Source organism: Harmonia axyridis, chromosome 6 (genome assembly GCF_914767665.1).
Source record: "Harmonia axyridis chromosome 6, icHarAxyr1.1, whole genome shotgun sequence".
NCBI classification, from domain to species: domain Eukaryota; kingdom Metazoa; phylum Arthropoda; class Insecta; order Coleoptera; family Coccinellidae; genus Harmonia; species Harmonia axyridis.
The window spans coordinates 28,129,327-28,152,921 of record NC_059506.1 but is presented as its reverse complement, the minus strand read 5'-3'; the positions used below and the strand labels follow the sequence as shown (position 1 = coordinate 28,152,921).

Genomic DNA, 23,595 nt, shown 5'->3' with positions numbered 1-23,595 from the left:
TCGAAAATATATTGTAGAATTTCAAGAGGATTTTCGTTTCAGATAATGAAAACAATCTTAGGGCTTTTATCTCGTTGATTAAATCATTTTCTTTCACGTCAGCCTCTTTTTTTCCTAATCAGTTAGCTTTTGTTGAAGAGCATGACAGCATTTTAAAAGATATTTATCATTCAATTCAAGAATATCACAAATAAAACAAAAAACGTTATCGTAAACCTACTATTTAAGGAACTTAGTGTTTGATCAATTATTTTCAAAAAGAAATTTATTTTGAAAGCGATTTTTTGATCTTGAGGTGCCTCATCCGTCTGTTCATAATCGAACAATTTTGGTTTATACTTTCGTCTTACAGTATATAATAGAGAAAAACCTTGATCTATCTCAAGAGCAGCCGCTAGTTTTCCAGCTTCCGCAAGTTTTTACACGGGAACATTATCATCCCTATAATTTTTGAAATGATCAACTAAATTCTTCAAATAGTTTTGGCACACTTTAATGTCAATCGCTACACTTTGCATCATTTTGCTTACAATATTAATCTGGAATGAAACATCATAAGAAATTATTATACTTCAAATAAATTCAAAAGAATGAATATTTAATAAAAGAGAAATGTCTATGTCTAGTTTCCATGTTAAAAGTATCATTTTCTGCTATTTCTAAAAGCTAATATTTCTAAACATACTTGAATAAAATAAAACTTTAGCATCAATTCTACTTGACCATCTAGTATCACTTAGGGGTTTTAGATGTAACCGAGGATCATGCTTTTTTATAACATTCCAATCTTCTTGTGGATGAAGAGAAATATATATAAAGTTCTTGTACAATATCAAAAGAGTCCACTGTTTTATTTGAAACCTTAGCAGCATCATTTTCAGTTAAATTTAAGCTGTGTGCAGCACATGCAAAAAATGCCCTAGGATTAGCATCGAGTATGCGTTTTTGTAAACCAATATCTGGCTATTTCATGCCGATTGCGACGTTCGGAAACTTGTATAAATTGCAAAAAAGAAGTTTGGAAAAAAAAATTGTTAAAAAAATTTGAGAAATCTTTTTCCAAAACCTTTGGTCCCTCGGTTCTTCATGCGGCCTATAAGAGGTTTTGGCGCCCTTTTAGAGTGGCGCCCGCGTGCGGTGCACGCGTTGCACGCGCGGTTGCGGGGGCCCTGCCAGAAATAAAGCGTTTACTATAGTCTCCAGAAAACCGTTCAATTGATTTTGTTGCCATTTCTAAGAAGTATTTTGTTCTGCGGTAAGGGGAAACAGAATAAAGACTTTTTTTGTGAGTTATAAAATAAGGAATGTTCTACACAGATAGTAAGTAGGTATGAACACTTTTGGAGAATTGACCCTTTTTTTTGTTGCAGGGGGAATCCTCAAGATGAATTTCCTTATGAAAGGTCGAACAGTGTATCTTACTCACCAAACCTAACCTACTGTTTAGAATATATGAGTCATAGAGGCTCCTTTACCCTGATCTGAAAGGGGTTATATGGCAGAAATTGGGATTGCCTGTCACCTTCCGAGAAGCTTTTAGAAAGGATACATGGACTGAATGGTCTTTTGGGAGAGATTGAATGATACAGTACTAACGGCTCTAGAAAGACTCGATTTGAAGTACAAGCTTTGGACACTTGTATCTGGTGGAAGATTCGTTGTAGTCAAGGAATTCTCTGACTAATCGGTTGAGATGTTTTATCGCCTTCCCAAGAGTTTTGAGAGTGTTTTTAGAAAAAAATTTCAACTGTGGTAGATTCACCTCACAATGGAGTTGGGTATTGCGAACAAACAATACAATATTAATGTGAATGTTTATATTGGATAAATATGCTGAAATCATCTTCAATTGAGTTAGCCACCCTTTTTTACACCCGCTTTTGGAGGTCAGCGGATTTTTTTATGTTATTCTGCTATTCTGTCCAACATCATAAAAGATCATAAAATTAATATGTACAACCATTCTTGATTTGTGAATGCTATAACAAACTTGTATTCATTTTTATATATAGATGATTATTAAAGAACATCATAGTAAAATATATCGAAAAACATGAAAATATACACATATTTAATCAAAGAACAATTTTTTTCACAATATGAATAAAAAAAAATTATAGTTTCGACTCGGTTAACCAAGAAAACGTTTGAGGTTTTCTATCTGCAGTTGGACTTATAATAACATTTATTATGCTAGGGCCATCGGTTACTTGTAATGACTCCTTTACTGCCTTCTGGACTTCTGGGATAGTCTGGCAGAAATGTCCTTTCCTGTTGAACATGTTCAGCATGGATTCATACTGAGTTGCAAAATTGAGAGTGGTTGGAGGAATTCTGAAAACAATATCATTCAAATTTAAATAGAATTTGAATAAGCATTGATAGACTACAATGACTGCCAGTTGCGAAATTTTATCATAATATAGGTAATTAACGAATTTCAGGTTAAAAAACAATAATTACTAAATGAAAAGGTTTCAAGGCTGTGAACAAGCCTTGAAAAAGGGGAGAAAAGTTCTCGAAACGTTGGCGATTTTTTTGTAATTGGCAGCAAATAAAGTCCACATTCCCGATAACCTTTTCATTTATCAATAACATGGATTCAAATCTCGAACCAATAATTACTAATTTCTCTGATCTATAAAAGTGATAATCAAGTTTAAAAAAACTTATTTTGGAATTTTCGTAATACATATCTCAAACAGAAATCAATAATAGCGAAATATTTGAAAAAGTATTTTTTAGGAAAGCCTTGTAACTCTAAAACGATATCCACTTGTTTCAAAAACAAAAATCAGCAGGAATTTTCTTTACTTTGATAGTTTTCAAGATGCTATCAGCGAGCATCGAATTTGAAACCTTGTTTATCTATTAAGTTAAAACTGTAGCTACCTATAAAAAGCATCTTCAAGATTTCAATTGCACTCTCTTATATGAATCAATAGGAACAAAAAACAGGTGGTGTCTATAGTTACAGAACTCAGTATCAAATGTTCACCCTAATGATTGGAGTATTTTTTCAAATGCTATTTTCATTTGCAACCTCACCCATTTTATCATTAATTTACCTGCATTTTGAGTTTTATATATGTATTTCAATACTAGATTTTAGAACTCACGTTTTAGTAGACTCGTCGCTATTCTGGATCTCCTCAAACACCTCTTTTTCAACGCCACTATAGATGCCAGAGTTATTCACAATTATAATCACAACAGGAAGTTTATATCGGATCATAGTTTCGATTTCCATACCAGAAAAACCGAAAGCAGAATCACCCTCAACACAAACCACCTTCTTAGAGGGTTCATAATGGCGACAATACAGCGCTGCAGCAATGGCGAAACCTAAACCAACCTAAGAAAAAAAAATACTTATTTTGAATGAAACCATACAGCTGTATTAAAACTTACCCCCATAGTACCAAAAGTACCAGCGTCGAGTCTATGTCTGGGGAGGTCATTCAAGAGCATAGTTCTACCAATATCCATAGTATTAGCTCCTTCACTCACTATAATGCAGTTCTTAGGCAGGATTTCTTGTACATGATGAAAAACTGTGTAGTAGTTCAACGGCGTGGTAGTATCTTTTGACATAGCCTTAAAACAAACCTTGAACTACCAGTCCACAATATTAAACAATAAATTTACCTCAACTCCTTTCTTGTTCCCTTCACATTTGGCCTTCAGTTTCTTCCACCATTGGTTTGTATCAGAAAACACGAAATTTCTGGATTTCAATTTTGCACATAGCTGGGATACTGCAGGTTTGATATCGCTCTGGATACCTACAGCAGACTTGATACTATTGTTCATTTCTTCAGCGTTGATGTCGATTTGAATAACCTTCACATCTGGAGAAAACCTTGGCGGTCTGCCAAAATGTAAAATCCAATTCAACCTAGCACCTAGCAATAGGATGACATCGGCTTCTTGCAGAGCCAGAGACCGTGCTGGGGCAACACATTTGGGAGATCTGTCTGACACAACACCTTTTCCCATGGGTGTGGCTAGAAACGGAAGGTTAGATGCTTCCACAAGTTCAACAATTTCATTCTCAGCCCTGGAGTAAGCTGCACCCTTTCCGACAATTACCAGAGGCTTTTGTGCACCTACCAACAACTTGGTAGCTTCTTCAATAAGTTGAGGATTGGGGAAAATCATTGGAGGCTCCGGACTTACATACTGTTGAGGAACAGCTTCTTCAGGTATACGGGCTTGTAGCAAGTTTCCGGGAAAATCTAGGTAGGCTACACCTGGTCTTCCGTAAGTTGTCATACGTAGAGCCTTCTCTACGTGCATTGGTATTAAATTGACACTAGGAGGTCGAGCTGAATACTTACAGTAAGGTCTGGCAAGTTCCACCTGAAATATCTTAAGTTAGTTCCATCTTTGATGAATCGGAAGAGTTTACCTGAGGTGGTATTGTTTCTTGGAACCCTCCAATACCCTCGTGGTCTTGAGGGGCGGATCCACCAATGACCAACAGAGGCCAACAGTTTACTTGTGCGTTGGCCATGCCGCCAAAAGCATGGATCAGGCCTGGTCCAGATACAACAAGACATACACCAGGTTTTCCTGTGAGGTAACCAATAGCCTGGGCGGCATAGCAGGCAGCTTGCTCGTTGCGCATACCTACATAGTGAATACCTGCTGTCTGGAGAGCCATTCCTAGTTCTATGACTGGAATTCCGACGATACCAAACACAAATTCGATGCCCTACAAATGTTCGATTACATTATTCAAAAACGATTGACGAAAAATGAGTAATAAAATAAAATAATGAATTATTACTCTATACTTTTATATTGTAGAGACTTTGTCTGCTCACAGATGGCTTTATGGGTTTTCGCGCTACACATACTTTAGCCCACGCAGATGTATAAGGGTGATAGCGTTACAACAGAGTCACCTCTCCACCATGGTGTGATAGGGTGTGTTTTAGGCAAAGATCGCTGGATTACCTAACTGAATAGTTCACAAGCGATCTCAGGACGAAAGAGCAAACCATAGTATATTCATAGATTCCTTCCAAACTTTCGCTTTCGGTGATTCATCAATTTTACTGACAGTTAGCTTAATTTAGATTAAATGACAGATCTGATCGTTTATTAATATCAAACCAATACGGTATTGAAATCTGCATTTCCAACACAATCTCCTGTCTTTTCTAGTCACTATTCAAAAGTAGGTCGAAATGGTTTTTCACGATAAAAACTTTCACTTTGACTAATAAATTCAATATGTATTGCTGAGAATATCATTCGGAATTGAGGAAGAGAATCTAATGTCTTTAAATTGCTATGAATTTTTCTAAGAAATCTTTGTTTCGATTCATATGAAATTTCATATTGGACTACCTTTTTTGCCTTCTCTGAACGGCGCCTATGGTTCGTACAATTATGTTTATTATCTTTCCAAGACCTAACCTCGAACGAAATGTCAAATAACCAAATTATAAATGAGAACAATACGAGAATATAAAACGAGAATAAGAACAAAGTTATGTAGAAATTTACCTGCTCTTTGAGGGCGTTTGCCAAAACTGCATTTCCTTCGATTTCACTCATTTTCTCGATCAATACTTCAATATACAATTGTTGAGGAAGGTTTTGTTTACTGTCTCTGCTAGCAGTTGAACTGTGTATTTAAAAAACCTCATACAACTACGAAATCAAAATGAACAGAACATTTGCACTAAAATTCTAATTTAATTTGTATCTATTTGGAAATTAATGATTCCGGGACACTTGAACAGCGGGATCTAAAGAATCACTCGTTCAGGTTCAGAGTACACGATGACAGTGGCGTAACATTTTCTACTCGATCAGAAAAATATTACATACATTTATTGAGATATTTTGCATTGAATGAATATAATTCAAATTTAAGTATCATTTGAATTGCTGATTGCCTCCTCAAATATTTTTTAGGAAGGCAGTTTCATTCAGATGCCCAGATTACGAGATTATTGTGGGAATTGTTTCAATTGAATAGGAAAGAATAATCAATATGCATATTAGACTTGTTTTAATTAAGTTACGAAATAATGAGCCAGTCTGTAAAATTCACAGTGTTTTATTCACCGATATCTATATGACTTGATGAATAAGGTAAATGAAAAAAATGACACATTACATTAGTCTTGTACATATAATGTTAAGGTAAAAAAATAGCTTAGACTATTTTGTATCGTGTCACTTAGTAGACCTCGATTTAATTCCTACTTTGCACTTTGACCTTCTTCCTCAATTTGATTCCAACTTTGAAGTTCTGTAGATCCAAATAATATGAAGATGATTCCAGTAACAATGCCAACAGCACCCCCAATCGTGAAAACTATAGCCCATTGACCTATGGTGTTCTGAAAAGGAATGAAAATTTTTATTTAAGTAACCTATGATTAGTTCTTTGCCTACGCCAATGGATTCGACAGATAACGGAGAAGAATTCAAGGTCGAATGAATAATCTTGATTTCAAATTGAATTTGTATTCTATATCACAAGTTTTCAGTGGAGTTCACGCCGGTCAACAAAATATTTAAAAGTTGAATAAATATCACCTCCTAGTTGAAGAATACGACAGGTATAGTATATTCAAAGTCACTTGAACTAGTGCATAAAATCACTTGCCCAGATGTCTCTTTTAAGTGGATACCACGATTGTTAGGCAATAAATCCACTGGCCCCAAAGGAATTTCTGGAAAGTTGGACAATCCTTCTATAATATGAGCTCAAGCTCAAGTAGCTTCAGCTTGACTTGAAATCAGCTAAAGTTCAAATCAAGTAGTTAATGATTCTGAGCAGTGTTTGAAGCTGTTCAAGTGCGATAAACCTGAATTTTTGAGTCGATATATGACAATGGATGAAACATGCCTCCATCATTTCCCGCCGGAGTCCAATCGACAGTCTGCTGAGTTGACTGCACACGATGAACCGAATTCAAAGCGAGGAAAAGCACAATAGCAAGCTGGCAAGGTAATGGCATCAGTATTCTGGGATGCGCAAGGTATAATATTCATTGATTACCTCCAAAAGGGCCAGACCATCAACAGCGATTATTAAATAGCGTTATTGGATCGTTTAAAGGACGAAATCGTTGAAAAACGGCCCCATTTGAAGAAAAAAGTGATGTTTCATCAAGACAATGCGCCGTGTCACAAATCAATGAAAATAATGGCAAAATTGCATGAATTGGGCTTCGAATTACTTCTGCATCCACCGTATACGCCAGATCTGGCCCCCAGCGACTTTTTCCTGTTCTCAGACCTCAAAAGAATGCTCGCTGGAAAGAAATTCAGCGCCAAAGAAGGATCAATCGCCGAAACTGAGTCCTAATTTGAAGCGGAAGACAAATCGTACTACAAAAATTATAACGAAAGGTTGGAAGCTCGCTTTAATCGCTGTATCGCACTCGAAGGCAACTATGTTGAATAATAAAATCGAATTTTACCAAAAAAATGTGTTTTACTATGACAGACCGGGGACTTTTTAATTGACCTGTTACAAAGCTCTTAAGTCTCTTAACCTTTTTTTTTCGAGAGTTTTGTGGATATTATAGACGCATAGGCGCGAAAAAGATTTTATATTCACCTCTCTGGTTAATTTCTCCACAAGAATTGGTTGTACGAAGCCACCCCATCCACCAAAGAAGTTCATGATTCCGTACAATGTTCCCGACCAATTTGGAGCTAGATCTTGGGTATTCACCAACACGGTGACCACGGCTGCTCCATTGAAAGCCATCATCAGCACCAGCAAGCATATCGCCGCCACTGAACTGCTGCCAATCGCGAGAAACAAACAGAGCGAAGCGCCAGTGAGTATGTGAGCTGAAAGTTTCCTGAGTAGGTAAGAGATTTTACAATAAGAGATTTCATTTTTTCAAAAAAGAATATTTTGGAGGATTCAATAAATGCTTATTTCATTGTGAAGAGGAAGGTATATCTGCACGACTGAAAACCTCAGAGTAATAAACATAAATAGAGGGAGCATATGTCATTTTCAGTAAGCAAATTTTATCCCCAACATGAACTATCAAATTTGACATGAAGCGCGCGGAAATGAAAACATATCAGTGATATGATATTTCACTCAGTTCGCGAGTATCTCCACAAAGAACGCACTCCTTATGTCCCCTAGTGAATCAATGTTTCATATTACCTCAAAATATATTGAAATAAATACCTAAACATATCAGAACTTCAGAAAACAAACTTCAAGCGCGCCAAACGATGTGAAACAACCGTTGACACTAGGAGAGCCAAAGTTGCCAAACTTTGGATTTCAGCAGGTTGATACAGAAAATAATATATACTCTGCTTATTATAAATTCGACAATTAGGAAAAATATCGATTTCCAAATATTTAAATTTGCATATTTAATTGGGAATCACTCAAATAAATATATTTCATACAATAAAGGTAATATACATTCATAACGATATAGTAAAATTGTGGATTTGAAAATATATCACAATCCGACAGCGTAATCTAAACATGTTGGGGACATGTAAAAGTTGCCTATACTTCCTCTATCTATGATTATTACTCTATGCTGCAAATAGTCATTATAATACTGCAGAATCGAGAATGAAAAAGTTTTTTCGAAATAATTTTCGCTCTGTATTGCAGTTGTCGCTGTAATTTTTCGATAATTGCATTCCTGTCGTGAGAATTTCTTTGTTTTGAAAAGTAGGCGTTACCTTGGCACAAATCAATCAAAATCCAATACTTTCTCTTTCCGAAAAACTCTTCACAACATCTTCAAAATACTTACAGAATAGAGTGAATCCCTTTCGACAATAGCTCTTAGGCACTCCCTTCCCTATCAGAAAATCGTTTATGCCGCCGAAAAAAAATCCAAAAATAAGCCTTGAGAGATGTGGAAGGGCAGCAATTCCTGCTGAAGCCTTCAGGTTGAATCCCAGAACCCTCTTGAGGTACTGCGGCACAATGGTCAACGTCAGGAAGAGGATATATTGGTTACCGAACTGGCCTGCCACTAAAGCGTAGAAGGGGCATGAGAGGAATATCTTCAAATAAGGCGGATTTTTCTGGAACAAAAACATTGAAAACCTGAATAAAAATATCAATTATTACTGACCACTATTTCTGGGGCACTCTGTATATAACAGGCCAATTGAGAAGTCCCGGTCTACCATAGTAAAAGACATTTTTTTGGCAAATTTCGATTTTATTACTCAACATAGTTGCGAGGGCGATACAGCGATTATAGAGATCTTCCAACTTTTCGAAACCATTTCGTAGTACGATTTGTCTTTCGCTTCAAAATAGGCCTCAGTTTCGACAATTACTTCTTCATTGGCGTTAATTTCTTTCCAGCGAGCATTCTTTTGAGGTCTGAGAACAGGAAAAAGTCGCTGGGGGTTAGATCTGGCGAAGACGATGGATGCAGAAGCAATTCGAAGCTCAATTCATGCAATTTTGCCGTTGTTTACATCGATTTGTGGCACGGCCAATTATCTTGATGAAACAGCACCTTCTTTTCTTCAAATTGGGCCGTTTTCTAACGATTTCATCCTTTAAACGATCCAATAACGCTATATAATAATCGCTGTTGATGGCCTGGCCCTTTTGGAGGTAATCAATGAATATTGCACCTTGCGCATCCCAGAATACAGATACCATAACCTTGCCAGCTGGCTGTTGTGTTTTTTCTCGCTTCGGATTCGGTTCATCGTATGCAGTCCACTCAGCTGACTCTCGATTGGACTCCGGAGTGAAATAAAGGAGCCATGTTTCTTCCATGTCACATATCGACGCAGAAATTCAGGTTTATTGCACTTAAACAGCTTCAATCACTGCTCAGAATAATTAACACATTGTTAATTTTGATCGATTGTGAGCTCACGTGGCACCCAATTCGAACAAAGCTTCCTCATGTACAAATATTCGTGATTGATATGATGTACACGTTCAGATGATATCTCCACAATGTCTGCTATCTCGATCAACTTCACTTCACGGTCATTCAAAATTATTTGAACTTTTTTGATTTTTTCGCCTCTTTTGGGCGTCTACTGCGTTCGCCGTCATCAATGCTCATTTCACCACGTTTAAACTCAGCATACCAATCAATGATGGTTGATTTTCCTGGTGCAGATCCCGGAAACTCTACATCAAGCCAAGTATTTTTTTCAACTGGAGTTTTTCCCTTCAAAAAGCAATATTTTATCTGCACACGAAATTCTATTTTTCATCTTTTTTCAAATAACAAAAGAACACTCACAACGCAATATCTCACAAACTAATGGTCGGACTGGTGTCAAATTTTGACCCGTATCGTTTGAAGGTCGGTACTAACTAAAAATCATATGAATTTAATTCTAACATCGCCATCTTTGCATCAGACCGGGGAGTATTCAATTGGTCTAATATGATTAACTATTAAACTTTTCAAAAAATACATTATTTATTCTTTTTTTACTGTTCCGTAATTGTTGAAGTTTACTGGTTGGAGAAGCAACTACTGGTTCGAATTACCAAGAAAATAGTTATTTATAATACAAGTGCAGAAGGCATTGACATTCTTCCACGAGTTCAAAATTCAAAAACGAGCCACGAAGTGGCGAGTTTTGGAATGAACGAGTGGTAGAATGAGCCTTCTGTACGAGTATTATACATTATTTTCTCTAATTCATTGCATTTTCATTGAAATTAATGAAATATTTCCATAAATATAATTTAGTGATTTTTGCATTGAAAAATGTTGGTTGGCAGAACTGATTTCTTTAAGGCAAATTGATGAATTGACAGATAAAGCCGTGGCGGAAAGTTCGGAGTACCAACATAGAATAATAAAATATAACCATGAAAACTGTGCGTTTCTGATATATTCTCGCACGGTTTTGTTCTACAAGATGTGGAAGAATGAACGGAATAACCACAGAATTAGAGAAACAATCTTATCTACGTCTATGAAACCATCAGGCAGATTTTGCCAATTCAAGCATTCAAACAAACCTACTCCAAAAAGTTGAGCAATCACGCAAGAAGCTCTTAACCTACCTTTTTCTTCTCCGTGCTCACGGTTGTTCCATGGGAAGCTTCAATGTACTCCAACTCCTCCTGCCTTATCCACCTGTAGTTACGCGGATGATCGGCAACCAGAAGAAACATGGCGATGATGAATACCAACACCGTAGGGAACAAGAAGTAAAAAGACCATTTCCATCCCAACTCCTCTATCACCAAACTGGCTGCAGGCATAGTGATGACTGACCCGAATGTGTTACCCATCATGCAAGCGACAAACTTGCCCTTTTCCTGAGGTGTTGCCCAATTGCTTACCAGATTCTGCATAGCTGGGTACTGAAGACCCTGGGAAAAATTAATTAAGATCACTGTTGATGCTGAACTTGGGATGATCTCAATAGTAGTCTTTTTGTCTGGAAGAGATTTCGTATTCAATCGATGTGTAGAGACGAGGTTTGTTGTCTCATTCTTAGATTCTCGAGATGATCTTTGTATTTGAACATGGTGAATTGATCATTTCATTAGAACGAATGAAAGGGTTGTCAACTGACGTCTTCAATTTCGCAAAGTTCAGCATCGTCTTTCATTCAGTTAGTTTGGATTGTTCCATTTTATCAGTTCATCTAACGTGTATTATTCGATTCCAGCAAAAGTATAGAACAATGAAAGTAACTTTCAATAATTCCGTCTTTAATCATAATTGTACTCCTAAATATCTTGGAGTTAAACTTGAATCTTCTTTGAAATTCAAGTTCCACTTGGAAAATTTACGTTGAGGAATAATATCCTTCAATTATTAGCTAGTTCTTTATGAGGTTCTGATGCCAGCACTCTTCGTACAGCAGTTTTGGCCTTGGTTTTTTTCTGCTGCTGAATACTGTTGTTCTGTTTGGTTCATGCTCATAAAATTGATGAACAGCTTAACGTTTTTATAAGGATAATCAATGGAACTATTAGATCTACAACTTCACATTGGTAACCAGTGCTAACACATATACTTCCGCCTCATATTCGTAGAAAAGTCTCAGTCAAGAAATCTTGGGAAAAATTTAATTTCTACCCGAACTTATTTCCAATTGTATCTTACCTCCCAGATACTAGAACTGCCAGATTAAAGTCACACAAGCTTTTATGGATCAATACTTTCCTTCAATGTAATGAAAGTGACAAGGAAAATTGGCGTTCGAAATGGAGTTCTTGTAATATCTTCAACAAAAGTCTACTTGTTGATCCTTCAGAGAAAGTTCTAGGTTTCAATCTGCCTAGGAAAATTGTGTATTTTAAATCGACTTAGAACTGGTTATGGTCGTTGCAATAGTAGGCTCTTCAAATGGTATTCCATTGAAGTGTTGTGTAGAAGAAACCATTGACCACTTGGTGAATACTCGTCCAATTTATAAATTTCATAGTGGTTTCCACGCTATCCATTCAGTTTCAGATTCTTATTCAGAATGGGTCACTAACTTCAGATCAATATAATGGAAACTAACATTGTTTACTCCTATTTGGTTCTTTTCTTTTTTGTTTTCAAGTTTAATTATGAAGTCGTCAACCGTTGGTGAAGGTAAAAGATGAAGAAGATTTTGTTTGGATGAAGAGGAAGCTCTTCAATATAAATATGTCAACAAATACCTACACAAACCAGTCAGTGCACCTATACGGGAAGACAGAGGTTTTTATCTGTGCTCTTGCATTATACGTTGAAACGTATGATGCCGTTTACATTTCTTCTGCTAACTCCAAAAGCAGAAGCAAGTCTTTGTGCAGAAAAAGAAGAAGACTATCATTTTTAGACGCGATGTTTGCGAGGGTTCTTATTTTAAAGTTGCACATCCAAAATAAAAGAATAGTCTGACCACCGCTCAATGGGAACTGAAAACTACATTATCTACTCCTCTAAAAGAGATCGATCTCACCCCTGTATTTCTTGGCTCATTCGCCAATTCGTGATCCTCTTTCGATATAATGGTATAAAGTAAAGTAAAGTATGAAGTATTTTGTGTCTTTTTCGAGAAAAATATGTTTATGAAACTTACCACCATGATTCCAATCAAAAACCTCATCGCAAAAACTCCACCTGGACCTACGTACAATGCCATGGGAACTATTGCTCCTGAGAATGATGCCATTAGCATGGAAGTATACACCAAAACGTTGTAAGGTCCAAAGAATGTTACAAATAATCCTGCAGGTATTGAAATGATCGTTAGACCATAAAACAGGGCGCTGATGGAATGTTGTTCCCATTCATATGACCAATCAAATCGAGGTCCAAACTAAAAAAAACAAAAACACAATCTCATAGTCGACATAGATGTCTCCAGATGAATCCATCTAGTGAAAAGAAAATATCAAACACTTTCATGTAGTATTTAGAAGTATTTTTCATTTTTCAACTTGTAATAATCACTATTATATAATAATAATAATAATAATAATAATGTTTATTCAACATAAATAAACATGGTGAGTTACAGAGGTTTTTAATTTAATCAATTTGATAACAAAATAAAAAATAGTGGAATTGTCGATCTTGGACAGAATCGTTTATTCTAAAACCTACAAACATAGTCAATAAAATATAAATAAAAACCTAATATGATAAACAAGCAATAATCAATTGAAGAGTATATAATATAGTTGAAGAGAGTTGGATATTCATGTCAACTTACATCACCAACGGTCTCATTGTTTCTTGGTTCTACCATAGCCAGAAGACTTATCTGATAATGTGATCTGAACATATAATTAACAAAAGTTCCCCAAAAAAGCATCATAGCAACCCATGCTCTGCTTGGAATTTTGCTACACATTTTGAAATCTAAAACTGTACTCTTTTTCACATATTCAATTCATACCAGGCACGCTGAAGATATTTTCTTTCATTTTGACAATTCTCAGCTGAGTTGAGATCTTTCAAAAAATGTCATAATCATAAATGAATCATTTCATTTTAACAATTTTTTTACTTCGAATCATAGAATTTATTTCTCTGAGCTTCGAATAGATTTCAAAATATGTAGCATTGAATATTATATATTTGAAAATGTTTCGTTCGAAGGTTCTATGAGCAATTGATAGAATATCAATGTTTCGGGATTATCTACGGAATTCAGAAAAATTTAATATTTTATGTAATATATTGCCTGTTCAAAATCAAAAAAAAGGTATTGGGCTATTTGGGTCTAAAACGAGAATCTCCAGATCCCTGGGAAGTAAGTCCTCTATCTTGCAAACCGAGACACTAGCTGTCGATACTTGAGCCTAAGCCAAAGAGTGTTCCCTTAAAGGTTCGCGTATTTACTTCACTACGAACAGCCAGGTCACGCTGAGATCTCTGGAATCATATAGCCAGGTGTCTCAACTGACATAAGAGTGCCCTAATACAATAAAGCAACTGGCCAGTGGAAATAAAGTAACACTACTACGAGTATCGGGGCATTGTGGGATTGAAGGAAACGAAAAAGCCGATAAACTTGCGAAAAAGGCATCAAGGTTAACACCTGTTGGTCCAGAGCTCCTTTTGTGGGCCTGGAAAAGACCAATATGTGGCAGCGCTCCAACAATGGCAGTGGAACAAAAGGAAAACCCTCTGGAGAAACACTCCGGGTCTTGCTCAGGCAAAGAAATTTGTGGTGCTTTCACCGACCTTACCAGGAAGCACCTAAAGCTACAAGCTACCACAAGCTGACCTTCGGATAATGGTTGGACTGCTAACAAGACACTGTCGGTGCAAATACCTTTTGTACTGCAAGTGTAAGTCACCAGATGAGATCTTCAGGCTCTGTGGAAAGGAGGTAGAAACAGCCGAACACATAGTGTTGAAATTTCCGGGACTGACTGGCCTAAGACCCGCTTACATGGGAAAGTCAGTTCTGGATACTTACGAAGTAATAGCCAAGGCTCTTAAGGATGTCGTCGGTTTAGTTAACATCATCGACGGCCTCCCTGGGTTTGTATGAATAGGTAGGATTAAGAACAAAAGATCAATTCGGTCGCAGTTTCCAGAAGACTAACACAGCGATAACGACTCCGATTCAGTGAATATTAATAATAATAGATAACCTGCAGCAAAGATATATTCATTATTCATTATTCGGTCATCAGTTTTCTGTAAAGGAATACTAGACACAGAAGATATGCCCGAAAGTATTCTCTAAACCTCATTTTTTGGAGATATACTCTCCTGTATATATCTTTCAGCAGAAGACCTGCTCTTCCAACCATCATGACGGTTCAGAAGTAGTCATACTAGCTCCAGTTTCTACCAGAAAAGTTGCTGATCTTCGACGCAGGCAGTAACTTGTCTATTATTTAGAATCGCTCAAACCCAAATATTTCACAATGATTTTACCAAACGTGCTTTTTCCAACTGGTTGTTTATTTCAACATTTGAGACAATCTGGACAATTAAATTGAATTGTCAAATTTGTAGATCTGGTAATTAACTGGTATGACATACATACATTTTATTCCCTTGGTTCATAAAAAAACCATGCAATCCATAATCCAATACATGTTTTCACTTGTAATTCAAGTTTTACAATATATTCAACATTGAAAAAACTTTTTTCAAACAATTAAAATTAATTTATTTGGTACTAGAAGTTTCCGATGAAATTTCAGCAAATTACAATTATAAAATCAGCTTGTACTTCCAGTTGTTGTTTCTGCCTTTTCATTCCAAGGCTGCAAATGTACAGATCCAAAAAGGATGAACACTAAACCAGTAGTAATATAAATAATACCAGTTACAACGAAAACAATGGCCCATTCAGGAAGTTCACTCTGAAAAATAAATATTCTGAATCATTGGAAAACTTTGAGCTCATAAAGAACGATATTAAAACAATCGATACCAACCTTATTTTTCGTTATCTCACCAACCATAGCAGGAATAATGAAACCGGACATACTACCAAAAAAATCTATTATCCCACACTGGGTTCCAGCGTAATTTGGAGCTAAATCTTGAGGGTTGACTAGTGTAGTAACTACAGATGCACCATTGAAGCCCATCATAGTAACCAATAGAGTAACAGCTACATAAGCATTCTCTCCTACTATCGAATACAAGAACATCACAGTTCCAGGCAGGAAATGAGCTGAAATAAATAAAACAGTTCTTTTTGACTTGGATGTTAGGAATATACTGAAATCATAGAGTAATGAAGATTAATATAGGTATCTGAGATTAGCTATACTTTGTGTTTTTAAGGAAGTGAATGCTGGTCGAAAATAAAAAGGGGCTCCTTTTCCTAGGAAGCCTTTTCATGCCCACAAAATGTCATTCCTCAGCAATGTGTGTTATATCTGGACGATCCTAGCTATAATATCTGCGAAAATCCTCATTCCAGTTTCGTCTTGGAACTGATCCCTCATTAAATGTCTGTAATCTTCGAATTCTGAGCCCGAAGGTTCTCAAACCATAGGGTTTGGAGGAAAGCACTAGAGTTAGGAGCTGATTAAATCGACAATTGCACCCTCAAAGACTACTTATATAACTTAATATAGTTATTTTCTGGTATAATTACTGGGTATGTATATATATATATGTTTTTTTTTTCTTGATTTTTTGCCCTTGCTGTGGTGGGGAGGAGGTGCTGGGTGCTTTCTGGTTCACATATTATCGCATATTATTTTTATTTCAGCCATCTCGTTGTTTCAATCTTAATTAAAATTATGCAATATTAGTCTGGCTTCATACATCATTGTGGGGTTGAGTTGAATAGCTTGCTAGACTTCGACCTTGATGTCATGATTGCTAGGCATATTATAATTTTTCTCTGAATAAAGACGTTATTTATTTATTTATTTATTTTATATATTTGTTCTCCAAGATTGCAATTAGTGAATGAATAAACGAACGCTCCTAATATCTTTAGTTCACATCAGAGTTTTCCTCATTTCTTAGAGCTCTTTTCTTATCTTGCTCGATCTAGCTTCTCCTACATATTATAGTGGAGCTGTTTTCATAACACTCATCAAATACTGATTGTGATAGGCTCATTTCACAGTCGAAGATATATTAACTGACACACAAACTGCAACACCCGGAAGGAGCTGTTTGAATTTTAATTTTTTTTTGTAAAACATAGATAATATAGCAAGGAGTGAATGAATGAAATTTGGAGAAAAAACGAAGGGTTTACAATTTTTCTTTTAATAAATTTGTTGATGTATTTGTCCACCGCGATTATCTATACACTCCTCAACACGTCTCGGCATTGATGCAATAAGATGGTATATTTCTTCTTGAGAGATACTATCCCAAACTACCTGTACTTCATGTCTCAGTGCCGCCAAAGTCCGTTGGGGTTGGGGTGAATTTCCAAGCTTTCTTTCCATGATGTCCCAAAATTGCTCTATGGGCGAAATATTGGGGGATCTGGGCGGCCATGGCAAAATATTCACATGGGTCGATTCGAAAAAGTTTAAACTAACTCTGGAAACATGAGGTCGGTCATTATCTTGGTGAAATATTGGATTCTCGAGCCTTTTAAGGTGAGGGAGAACATATGACTCCGCTCTTTCTTGAAGGTAACACAGCGCTGTCATGTTACATCGATTGAAGACTAAAGATGACCTAATTGCAAGTGTTATAGCATGGGAGTAATCTATTTCATCAACTACTCTATCTCAGACACATTTCTCCTACTTTTATATTTGAGCCTCGTGAAATACTTAAGTTTCGAAAAAAAAAACTCACAAAAGGTTATGAATCCTTTCCTCACGTAAACTTTCTTCACGAGTTCCTTTCTAATTAGGAAATCCCCAATTCCTCCAAAGAAAAAGCCCAATACCATTCTAGACATGCTCGGTGTCGAAGTCAAGAAACCAACTTTTTTCAGGTCGAATTGAAGAACTTCTGCCATAAACTTGGGAACAACTGTAAGCACCAAATACAGGCCCCAAAGGACTCCGAATTGACCAATAACCGAACTTATGAACGGTATGGACGTCAAAATCTTCAAAATAGGTGGCTTCGACTGAAAGAAATGATTTTAATTTGACAAAAATACAGGGTGTTCTGATTTGTTTCCGACAAACTGAAATGGGTGATAGATCACATCATTTTAAGCAAAAAAGTTCCTATGAACATGGGTCCGGAAATGCTTCGTTTCCGAGATACAGGGTGTTAAAGTTGAAAAAATAATTCGCGTTTTCTTTTGTTTTGACTGCTTCGAAATCCTTTCATGAAATTATTCCTATTCAAATATTAAATTTAAATTCATTTTGAAAATTTCTAAGGCGAAATGCATGCGGATTTTCTATTGCCCACTAATAAGTAGAAGTGGTATGCTATGTAATTGTTGTTTTTAAGTGTTCTGAATATTCTGTTTCCTGAAATATTGCGTTGTTGGGATGCTTTATTAATACTGAGTTTTTATTTTCTTCGAAGGTCTGTAAAATCCTATTTCTCTGTAGATGATTTCTTCTTTGTATGCTTCGTTCGGGCCTTTAGTAACCAATACCATTTTCCTGTATTTGTTGATAAGCTATTAACTTAGTTAACTATAATTATAATTATTGACAACTGAACCTAACACACTTTAAATCTGTCATTGTGTATAGCCATTTTAAATCTATTTTAAATCTATTGCCGCAACAATTGTTTAATGTAAAACAATCAATCATTCGAAGATGTCATTTGTGCATTCAACAGAACGGTGGACATTTCGAACACCTCCTTTAAAAATTATTATGTTATTTTGTTTTGTTCTGAATTGTTACTTCTAAAAAATATTTAATTTAAAATTATTACAAATTTGTTTCTACATGTTTTAGAGATTACAAAAATATGGATTTGGCTTTAAATGCGTTTTTCTCTGAAACGGTTGCCCCTAGCAACTTAAATGAGTTATACCTTTTTTAACTAAAAAAGTCAGGGGAATCGATTTTTTTAGTTCAGAATGGCGTACAGGGTAGCACAGAAAAGTTGCTACGGTTTAAAGGGGACGAAATGATTGCCAGTGGCGCCCTCTAGAAAATACAACCAAATCGACCACAAATTTGAATTTCTCACCTCAAAAAACCCTATGTACTAACTTTCATGCAATTATTTGGAATCAGTCGAAAGATATTTAAGAAAACGCGAATTATTTTTTCAACTTTAACACCCTGTATCTCGGAAACGAAGCATTTCCGGACCCATGTTCATAGGAACTTTTTTGCTTAAAATGATGTGATCTATCACCCGTTTCAGTTTGTCGGAAACAAATCAGAACACCCTGTACATAAATAAACTTTGCTTCAGTCGTTTTGCAATAGATGGCTGTAGCGGTAAATGGTAGTCGGAATGAATAGATCGTAGATGTCATACAATAAGCTTATCGAAATATTAGTCGATTTTTGTTCGCACCATAAAGTTTTTCTTGATTAAACATATCAGATTAAGAGCCAAATTCTCGTGCAGGAGGTTTTGATTTTCTGCTTTAATGTGAAGAAATTTATGGCTGAGGCTCATCGAATGCTTTCAAGTATCTATGGTGAGGCCGCTATTATTGAAAGAATGCTTCAAGAACGGTTATTTTTACGTCGAAAGCCAGCATGGCGGTGAAAGAAAGAAGGTTTTCGAAAATGCAGAATTGGAGGCATTACTTGATCAAGACTCGTGTCAAATGCAACAAGAATTGGCAGGATCATTGGGAGTGACGCTACAAGCCATTTCATAACGCCTGAAAGTCTTGGGAATGATTCAGAAACAAGGAAATTGAATGCCGTACGAGTTGAAGCCGAGAGATGTTGAACGACGTTTGTTCGATTGTGAACAGCTGCTTGCGAGGTAATGACGGAAGGGATTTCTGCATCGCATTGTGACTGGAAAATGGAAAACCAAGAGCAGAAAATCATGGTGAATACCCGGCCATGCTTCTACGTCGACGGCCAAACCGAATATTCACAGTTCGTGCTCAGTATTTGGTGAGACCAGCTCGGCGTGGTGCGTTTGATCTGAGCATTGAAAGACAAACGGCCGTAATACAACAAGGGATTTTTTATAAAGTGATTTTACAGCATGACAATGCTCGACCCCATGTTGCGAAAGTGGTCAAGACATTATTGGAAACGTTGGAAATGGAAAGTCCTAACCCACCCTTCGTATTCGCCAGACGTTGCTCCCTCGGACTATCACTTGTTTCGATCTATGGCACACGGCCAGGCTGACCAGCACTTCCGGTCTTATGAAGAAGTATAAAATTGGATCGATTCAAAAGTTGACCAGTTTTTTCAACGCGGTATTCGAAAGATGGGAGAAAGTAGTGACCAGCGTAGGACAATACTTTGAATCATAAATGTATAACCAGTTTTTTACAATAAAGCCTCGAAATTCTGAAAATAACGGCGGTAGCAAAGTTGTACGCCTGTGTAAACTCCTATATTTAGTCGAATCTTAACCATCTGAAATGCTAAACATGGGGTATCAATAAAAGTGTAAATTTTAATTATGCCCCATTAACACAGTCGGTTGATCCAGTGGTTAGGATTCTGTACATAAGTGCCAATTATTGTGTTGTTCAAGAATTTACGTACCTGACCCGCTGTAACCGAACCTTCATGAGAGTTGTGGACATAAGTAGCTTCTTCCTCGCTGCAAAACCAGCTCTGCTCAGGATAATCGGAGACTAACAACGACCATGACAATATGAAGATCAACGCAGCAATGCCAGTAAAGTAGAAACCCCAGGACCAGCTCATCGTAGAAACAAGATATCCAACGATAGCTTGGGTGATGACAGTGCCAAGGACATTGCCCATAAGGCAGGAAGTAAATATGCCTTTTTCGCTTGGAGGAGCCCAGGCACCAATCAGAACCTGGAGAGAGGGATACTGAACACCCTGTAGAGGGATATATTATTGATTACAATACAAAGATACAAGTAGAAAGGGACACTAATCTACCTTAATATTTAACGTTCAATGTTCAATACCTCATGTTCATGGCCATTTTTGATATTTAATGTCCAATGTTATGTTAAATATACAGGGTGAGCCACAGTCGATGGTACCCTGGACTTTGACGGAGAAGCGGAAACACAGCAGCGCTGAAAATATTTCAGATCGGTAGAGCAGTGTTTCCTTCCCAAGAAACCAAATTTTCAATAAAATCGTACCTTCCGTTTTCCCTAAATGTCTTGAGTACCATCGACCGTGGCCCACCCTGTATGTAACAGGCCAATTGAAAGGTCCCCGGTCTACCATAGTAAAACACATTTTTTGGCAAAATTCGATTTTATTATTCAACTTGCCTTCGATAGCAATATAGCGATTATAGCGGTCTTCCAACTTTTCGATACTATTTTTGTAGTACGATTTGTCTTTCGCTCAAAATAGGCCTCAGTTTCGGCGATTACTTCTTCATTGGCGCTAGATTTCTTTCCAGCGATCATTTTTTGAGGTCTGAGAACAGGAAAAAGTCGCTGAGGGCCAGATCTGGCGAATACGGTAGGTGCAGAAGCAATTCGAAGCCCAATTCATGCAATTTTGCCATTGTTTTTATTGATTTTTGACACGGCGCATTGCCTTGATGAAACAGCACCTTTCTTTCTTCAAATGGGGCCGTTTTTCAGCGATTTCGTCCTTTAAACGATCCAATAACGCTATATAATAATCGCTGTTGATGGTTTGGGCCTTTTGGAGGAAATCAATGAATATTATACCTTGCGCATCCCAGAATTCTGATGCCATAATCTTGCCAGCTGACTGTTTTGTTTTTCATCGCTTTGGTGTTCAGTCCACTCAGATGACTGTCGATTGGACTCCGGAGATAAATGATGGAGCCTTGTTTCATCCATTGTCACATATAGACGCAAAAATTCAGGTTACTGCACTTAAACAGTTTCAAACACTTCTCAGAATCATTGAAACGATTTTGATCGATTGTGAGCTGGCGCGGCACCCATTTTGCACACAGCTTTCTCATGTACAAATTATTCGTGAATGAAATGATGTACACATTCAGATGATATCTTCACAATGTCTGCTATCTCGATCAACTTCACTTAACGGTCATTCGGAATTATTTTGTGAACTTTTTTATTTTTTCGTCGGTGACAGCCTCTTTTGAGCATCCACTGTGTTCGCTGTCTTCGGTGCTCATTTCACCACGTTTAAAATTTGCATACCAATCGATGACGATTGATTTTCCTGGTGCAGACCCCGGAAACACTTCATCAAGTCAAGATTTTGCTTCAACTGTAGTTTTCCCTTCAAAAAGCAATATTTTAACAGCTCATGAATTTTTTTTTTCAAATGACAGGAGTAGCTACACTCACAACACAATACCTCACAAACTAATGGTCGGACTGCTGTCAAATTCTGACACGTAACGTTTGAAGGTTGGTACTAACTAAAAATCATATGGATTTAATACCAGCACCTTCATCTGTGCATCAGACCGGGGACTTTTCAATCGGCCTAATAATAGAATCATTCAAATTCATTGATACTCCACTTGACATCAACCTACTCCAGACATACCAACAAGCAGCCTACAAACGAACAACGGTACCCAGCTCTCCATGACAACAAATACAGAAAGTTGGGTTATGACAGCACCGATCAAAGTGCTAACAAGAACTGTCCAGTATGGGCCAAAATGTTCCGCTATAGGACCTCCAGGAATTGAAGTGAGGCAAAAGCCGTAAAAGTAAGCACCAATCAATTGACACTCTTGAAAGGTAGTCCAATGAAACTTAGGACCATACTGAAAAAAGTATATGAGTTTGAGAAATGAGAAGAATAGGTAAATAATGGTTTAACGTCCGTGTACTAACATATTAAATCAATTTCACGGTATTCAGACAATTTTTTTCAATTCTGGAAAAAGTACCTCCCCGAGCGGGACTCGAACCCGCAACCTCTGAATAATTAGTCCGACGCTCTTGCCACTTGAGCCATCTTAGAATTGAAAAATGCCGTGAAATTAATTTAAAATGGGAAGAATTTTCATTTTATCGATAAATTAGAATTAAATAATAAATTCCATAATTATTTGCCAGTGTTTTTCAACTGGGTTGGTTACTCACATCTGGTGGCATCCTAACCGATACTGAGCCATTATCTAGATGCACTGTTTTGTTTCGATCTAACATGGCAATCAGTGTTACAGGAAAAAATGATCGTAAACAGTAATTGAAAGCTGCAGTCCATAAAACCATCATAGCTATACATGTTCTGTACGGAATTTTTTCTATATCAATACATAAAATTGAATTAAACATGAAAAAAATTTTGGGTTATAATTAACTCACTCATCAAAATAAATGGATTAATAACTCAATTTCATCCTCAATCAGATGTTCAGATTTGATCATCTCCACCTCAAATTATTCATCATCACCTCATTTCATTTCAAATTGTCTAAATTGACAAAATCATATTCCGCGAAATTATTCTATACAACTTGATATTGATGATCATACGATTCTGTGATGATCATCAAATCAATGAGCGCGTTCAGCAGGCTCAACAGTAGTGTAATATTCTGTGAATTTTCTGCTGAACTCATTCTATCAGTTTCCACTACGGAGCGCATGTTACGGAGCTGAAACATGTTACTCTGAATAAATTTCCCATATATTGAAGAATAAAAAAGTACC

The 23,595-nt window shown here is 36.7% G+C and overlaps 3 protein-coding genes across 4 annotated transcripts; all 3 read right to left on the bottom strand.

Annotated features, from left to right (window-relative positions):
• Positions 1 to 2,050: 2,050 nt before the first annotated feature.
• LOC123683509 (2-hydroxyacyl-CoA lyase 1) lies at positions 2,051 to 5,799 on the bottom strand. Its single transcript, XM_045622597.1, has 6 exons — positions 5,518 to 5,799; positions 4,412 to 4,717; positions 3,649 to 4,362; positions 3,412 to 3,597; positions 3,120 to 3,355; positions 2,051 to 2,334 (listed from the first exon to the last, which is right to left on the bottom strand). The coding sequence occupies exons 1-6, from the start codon at positions 5,566 to 5,568 to the stop codon at positions 2,115 to 2,117; spliced, it is 1,713 nt and encodes a 570-aa protein (XP_045478553.1). The 5' UTR covers positions 5,569 to 5,799; the 3' UTR covers positions 2,051 to 2,114.
• Positions 5,800 to 6,060: 261 nt separating this feature from the next.
• Positions 6,061 to 13,916, bottom strand: LOC123683511 (sialin-like). Its single transcript, XM_045622601.1, has 6 exons — positions 13,669 to 13,916; positions 13,033 to 13,272; positions 11,030 to 11,341; positions 8,778 to 9,054; positions 7,592 to 7,830; positions 6,061 to 6,362 (listed from the first exon to the last, which is right to left on the bottom strand). Exons 1-6 carry the CDS (start codon positions 13,807 to 13,809, stop codon positions 6,222 to 6,224), a joined length of 1,350 nt encoding a protein of 449 aa, XP_045478557.1. The 5' UTR covers positions 13,810 to 13,916; the 3' UTR covers positions 6,061 to 6,221.
• A 1,543-nt stretch (positions 13,917 to 15,459) lies between these two features.
• LOC123682091 (sialin-like) lies at positions 15,460 to 23,475 on the bottom strand. 2 transcript variants are annotated; one of them, XM_045620488.1, is made up of 7 exons: positions 23,248 to 23,475; positions 23,023 to 23,186; positions 22,464 to 22,700; positions 20,528 to 20,833; positions 17,706 to 17,985; positions 15,860 to 16,101; positions 15,460 to 15,784 (listed from the first exon to the last, which is right to left on the bottom strand). In XM_045620488.1, exons 1-7 carry the CDS (start codon positions 23,249 to 23,251, stop codon positions 15,641 to 15,643), a joined length of 1,377 nt encoding a protein of 458 aa, XP_045476444.1. In that variant the 5' UTR covers positions 23,252 to 23,475; the 3' UTR covers positions 15,460 to 15,640. The 2 variants fall into 2 exon arrangements, with proteins under 2 accessions (XP_045476444.1, XP_045476445.1); XM_045620489.1 differs by having other exon boundaries at positions 23,023 to 23,170; positions 23,248 to 23,474.
• Between the last annotated feature and the right edge of the window lie 120 nt (positions 23,476 to 23,595).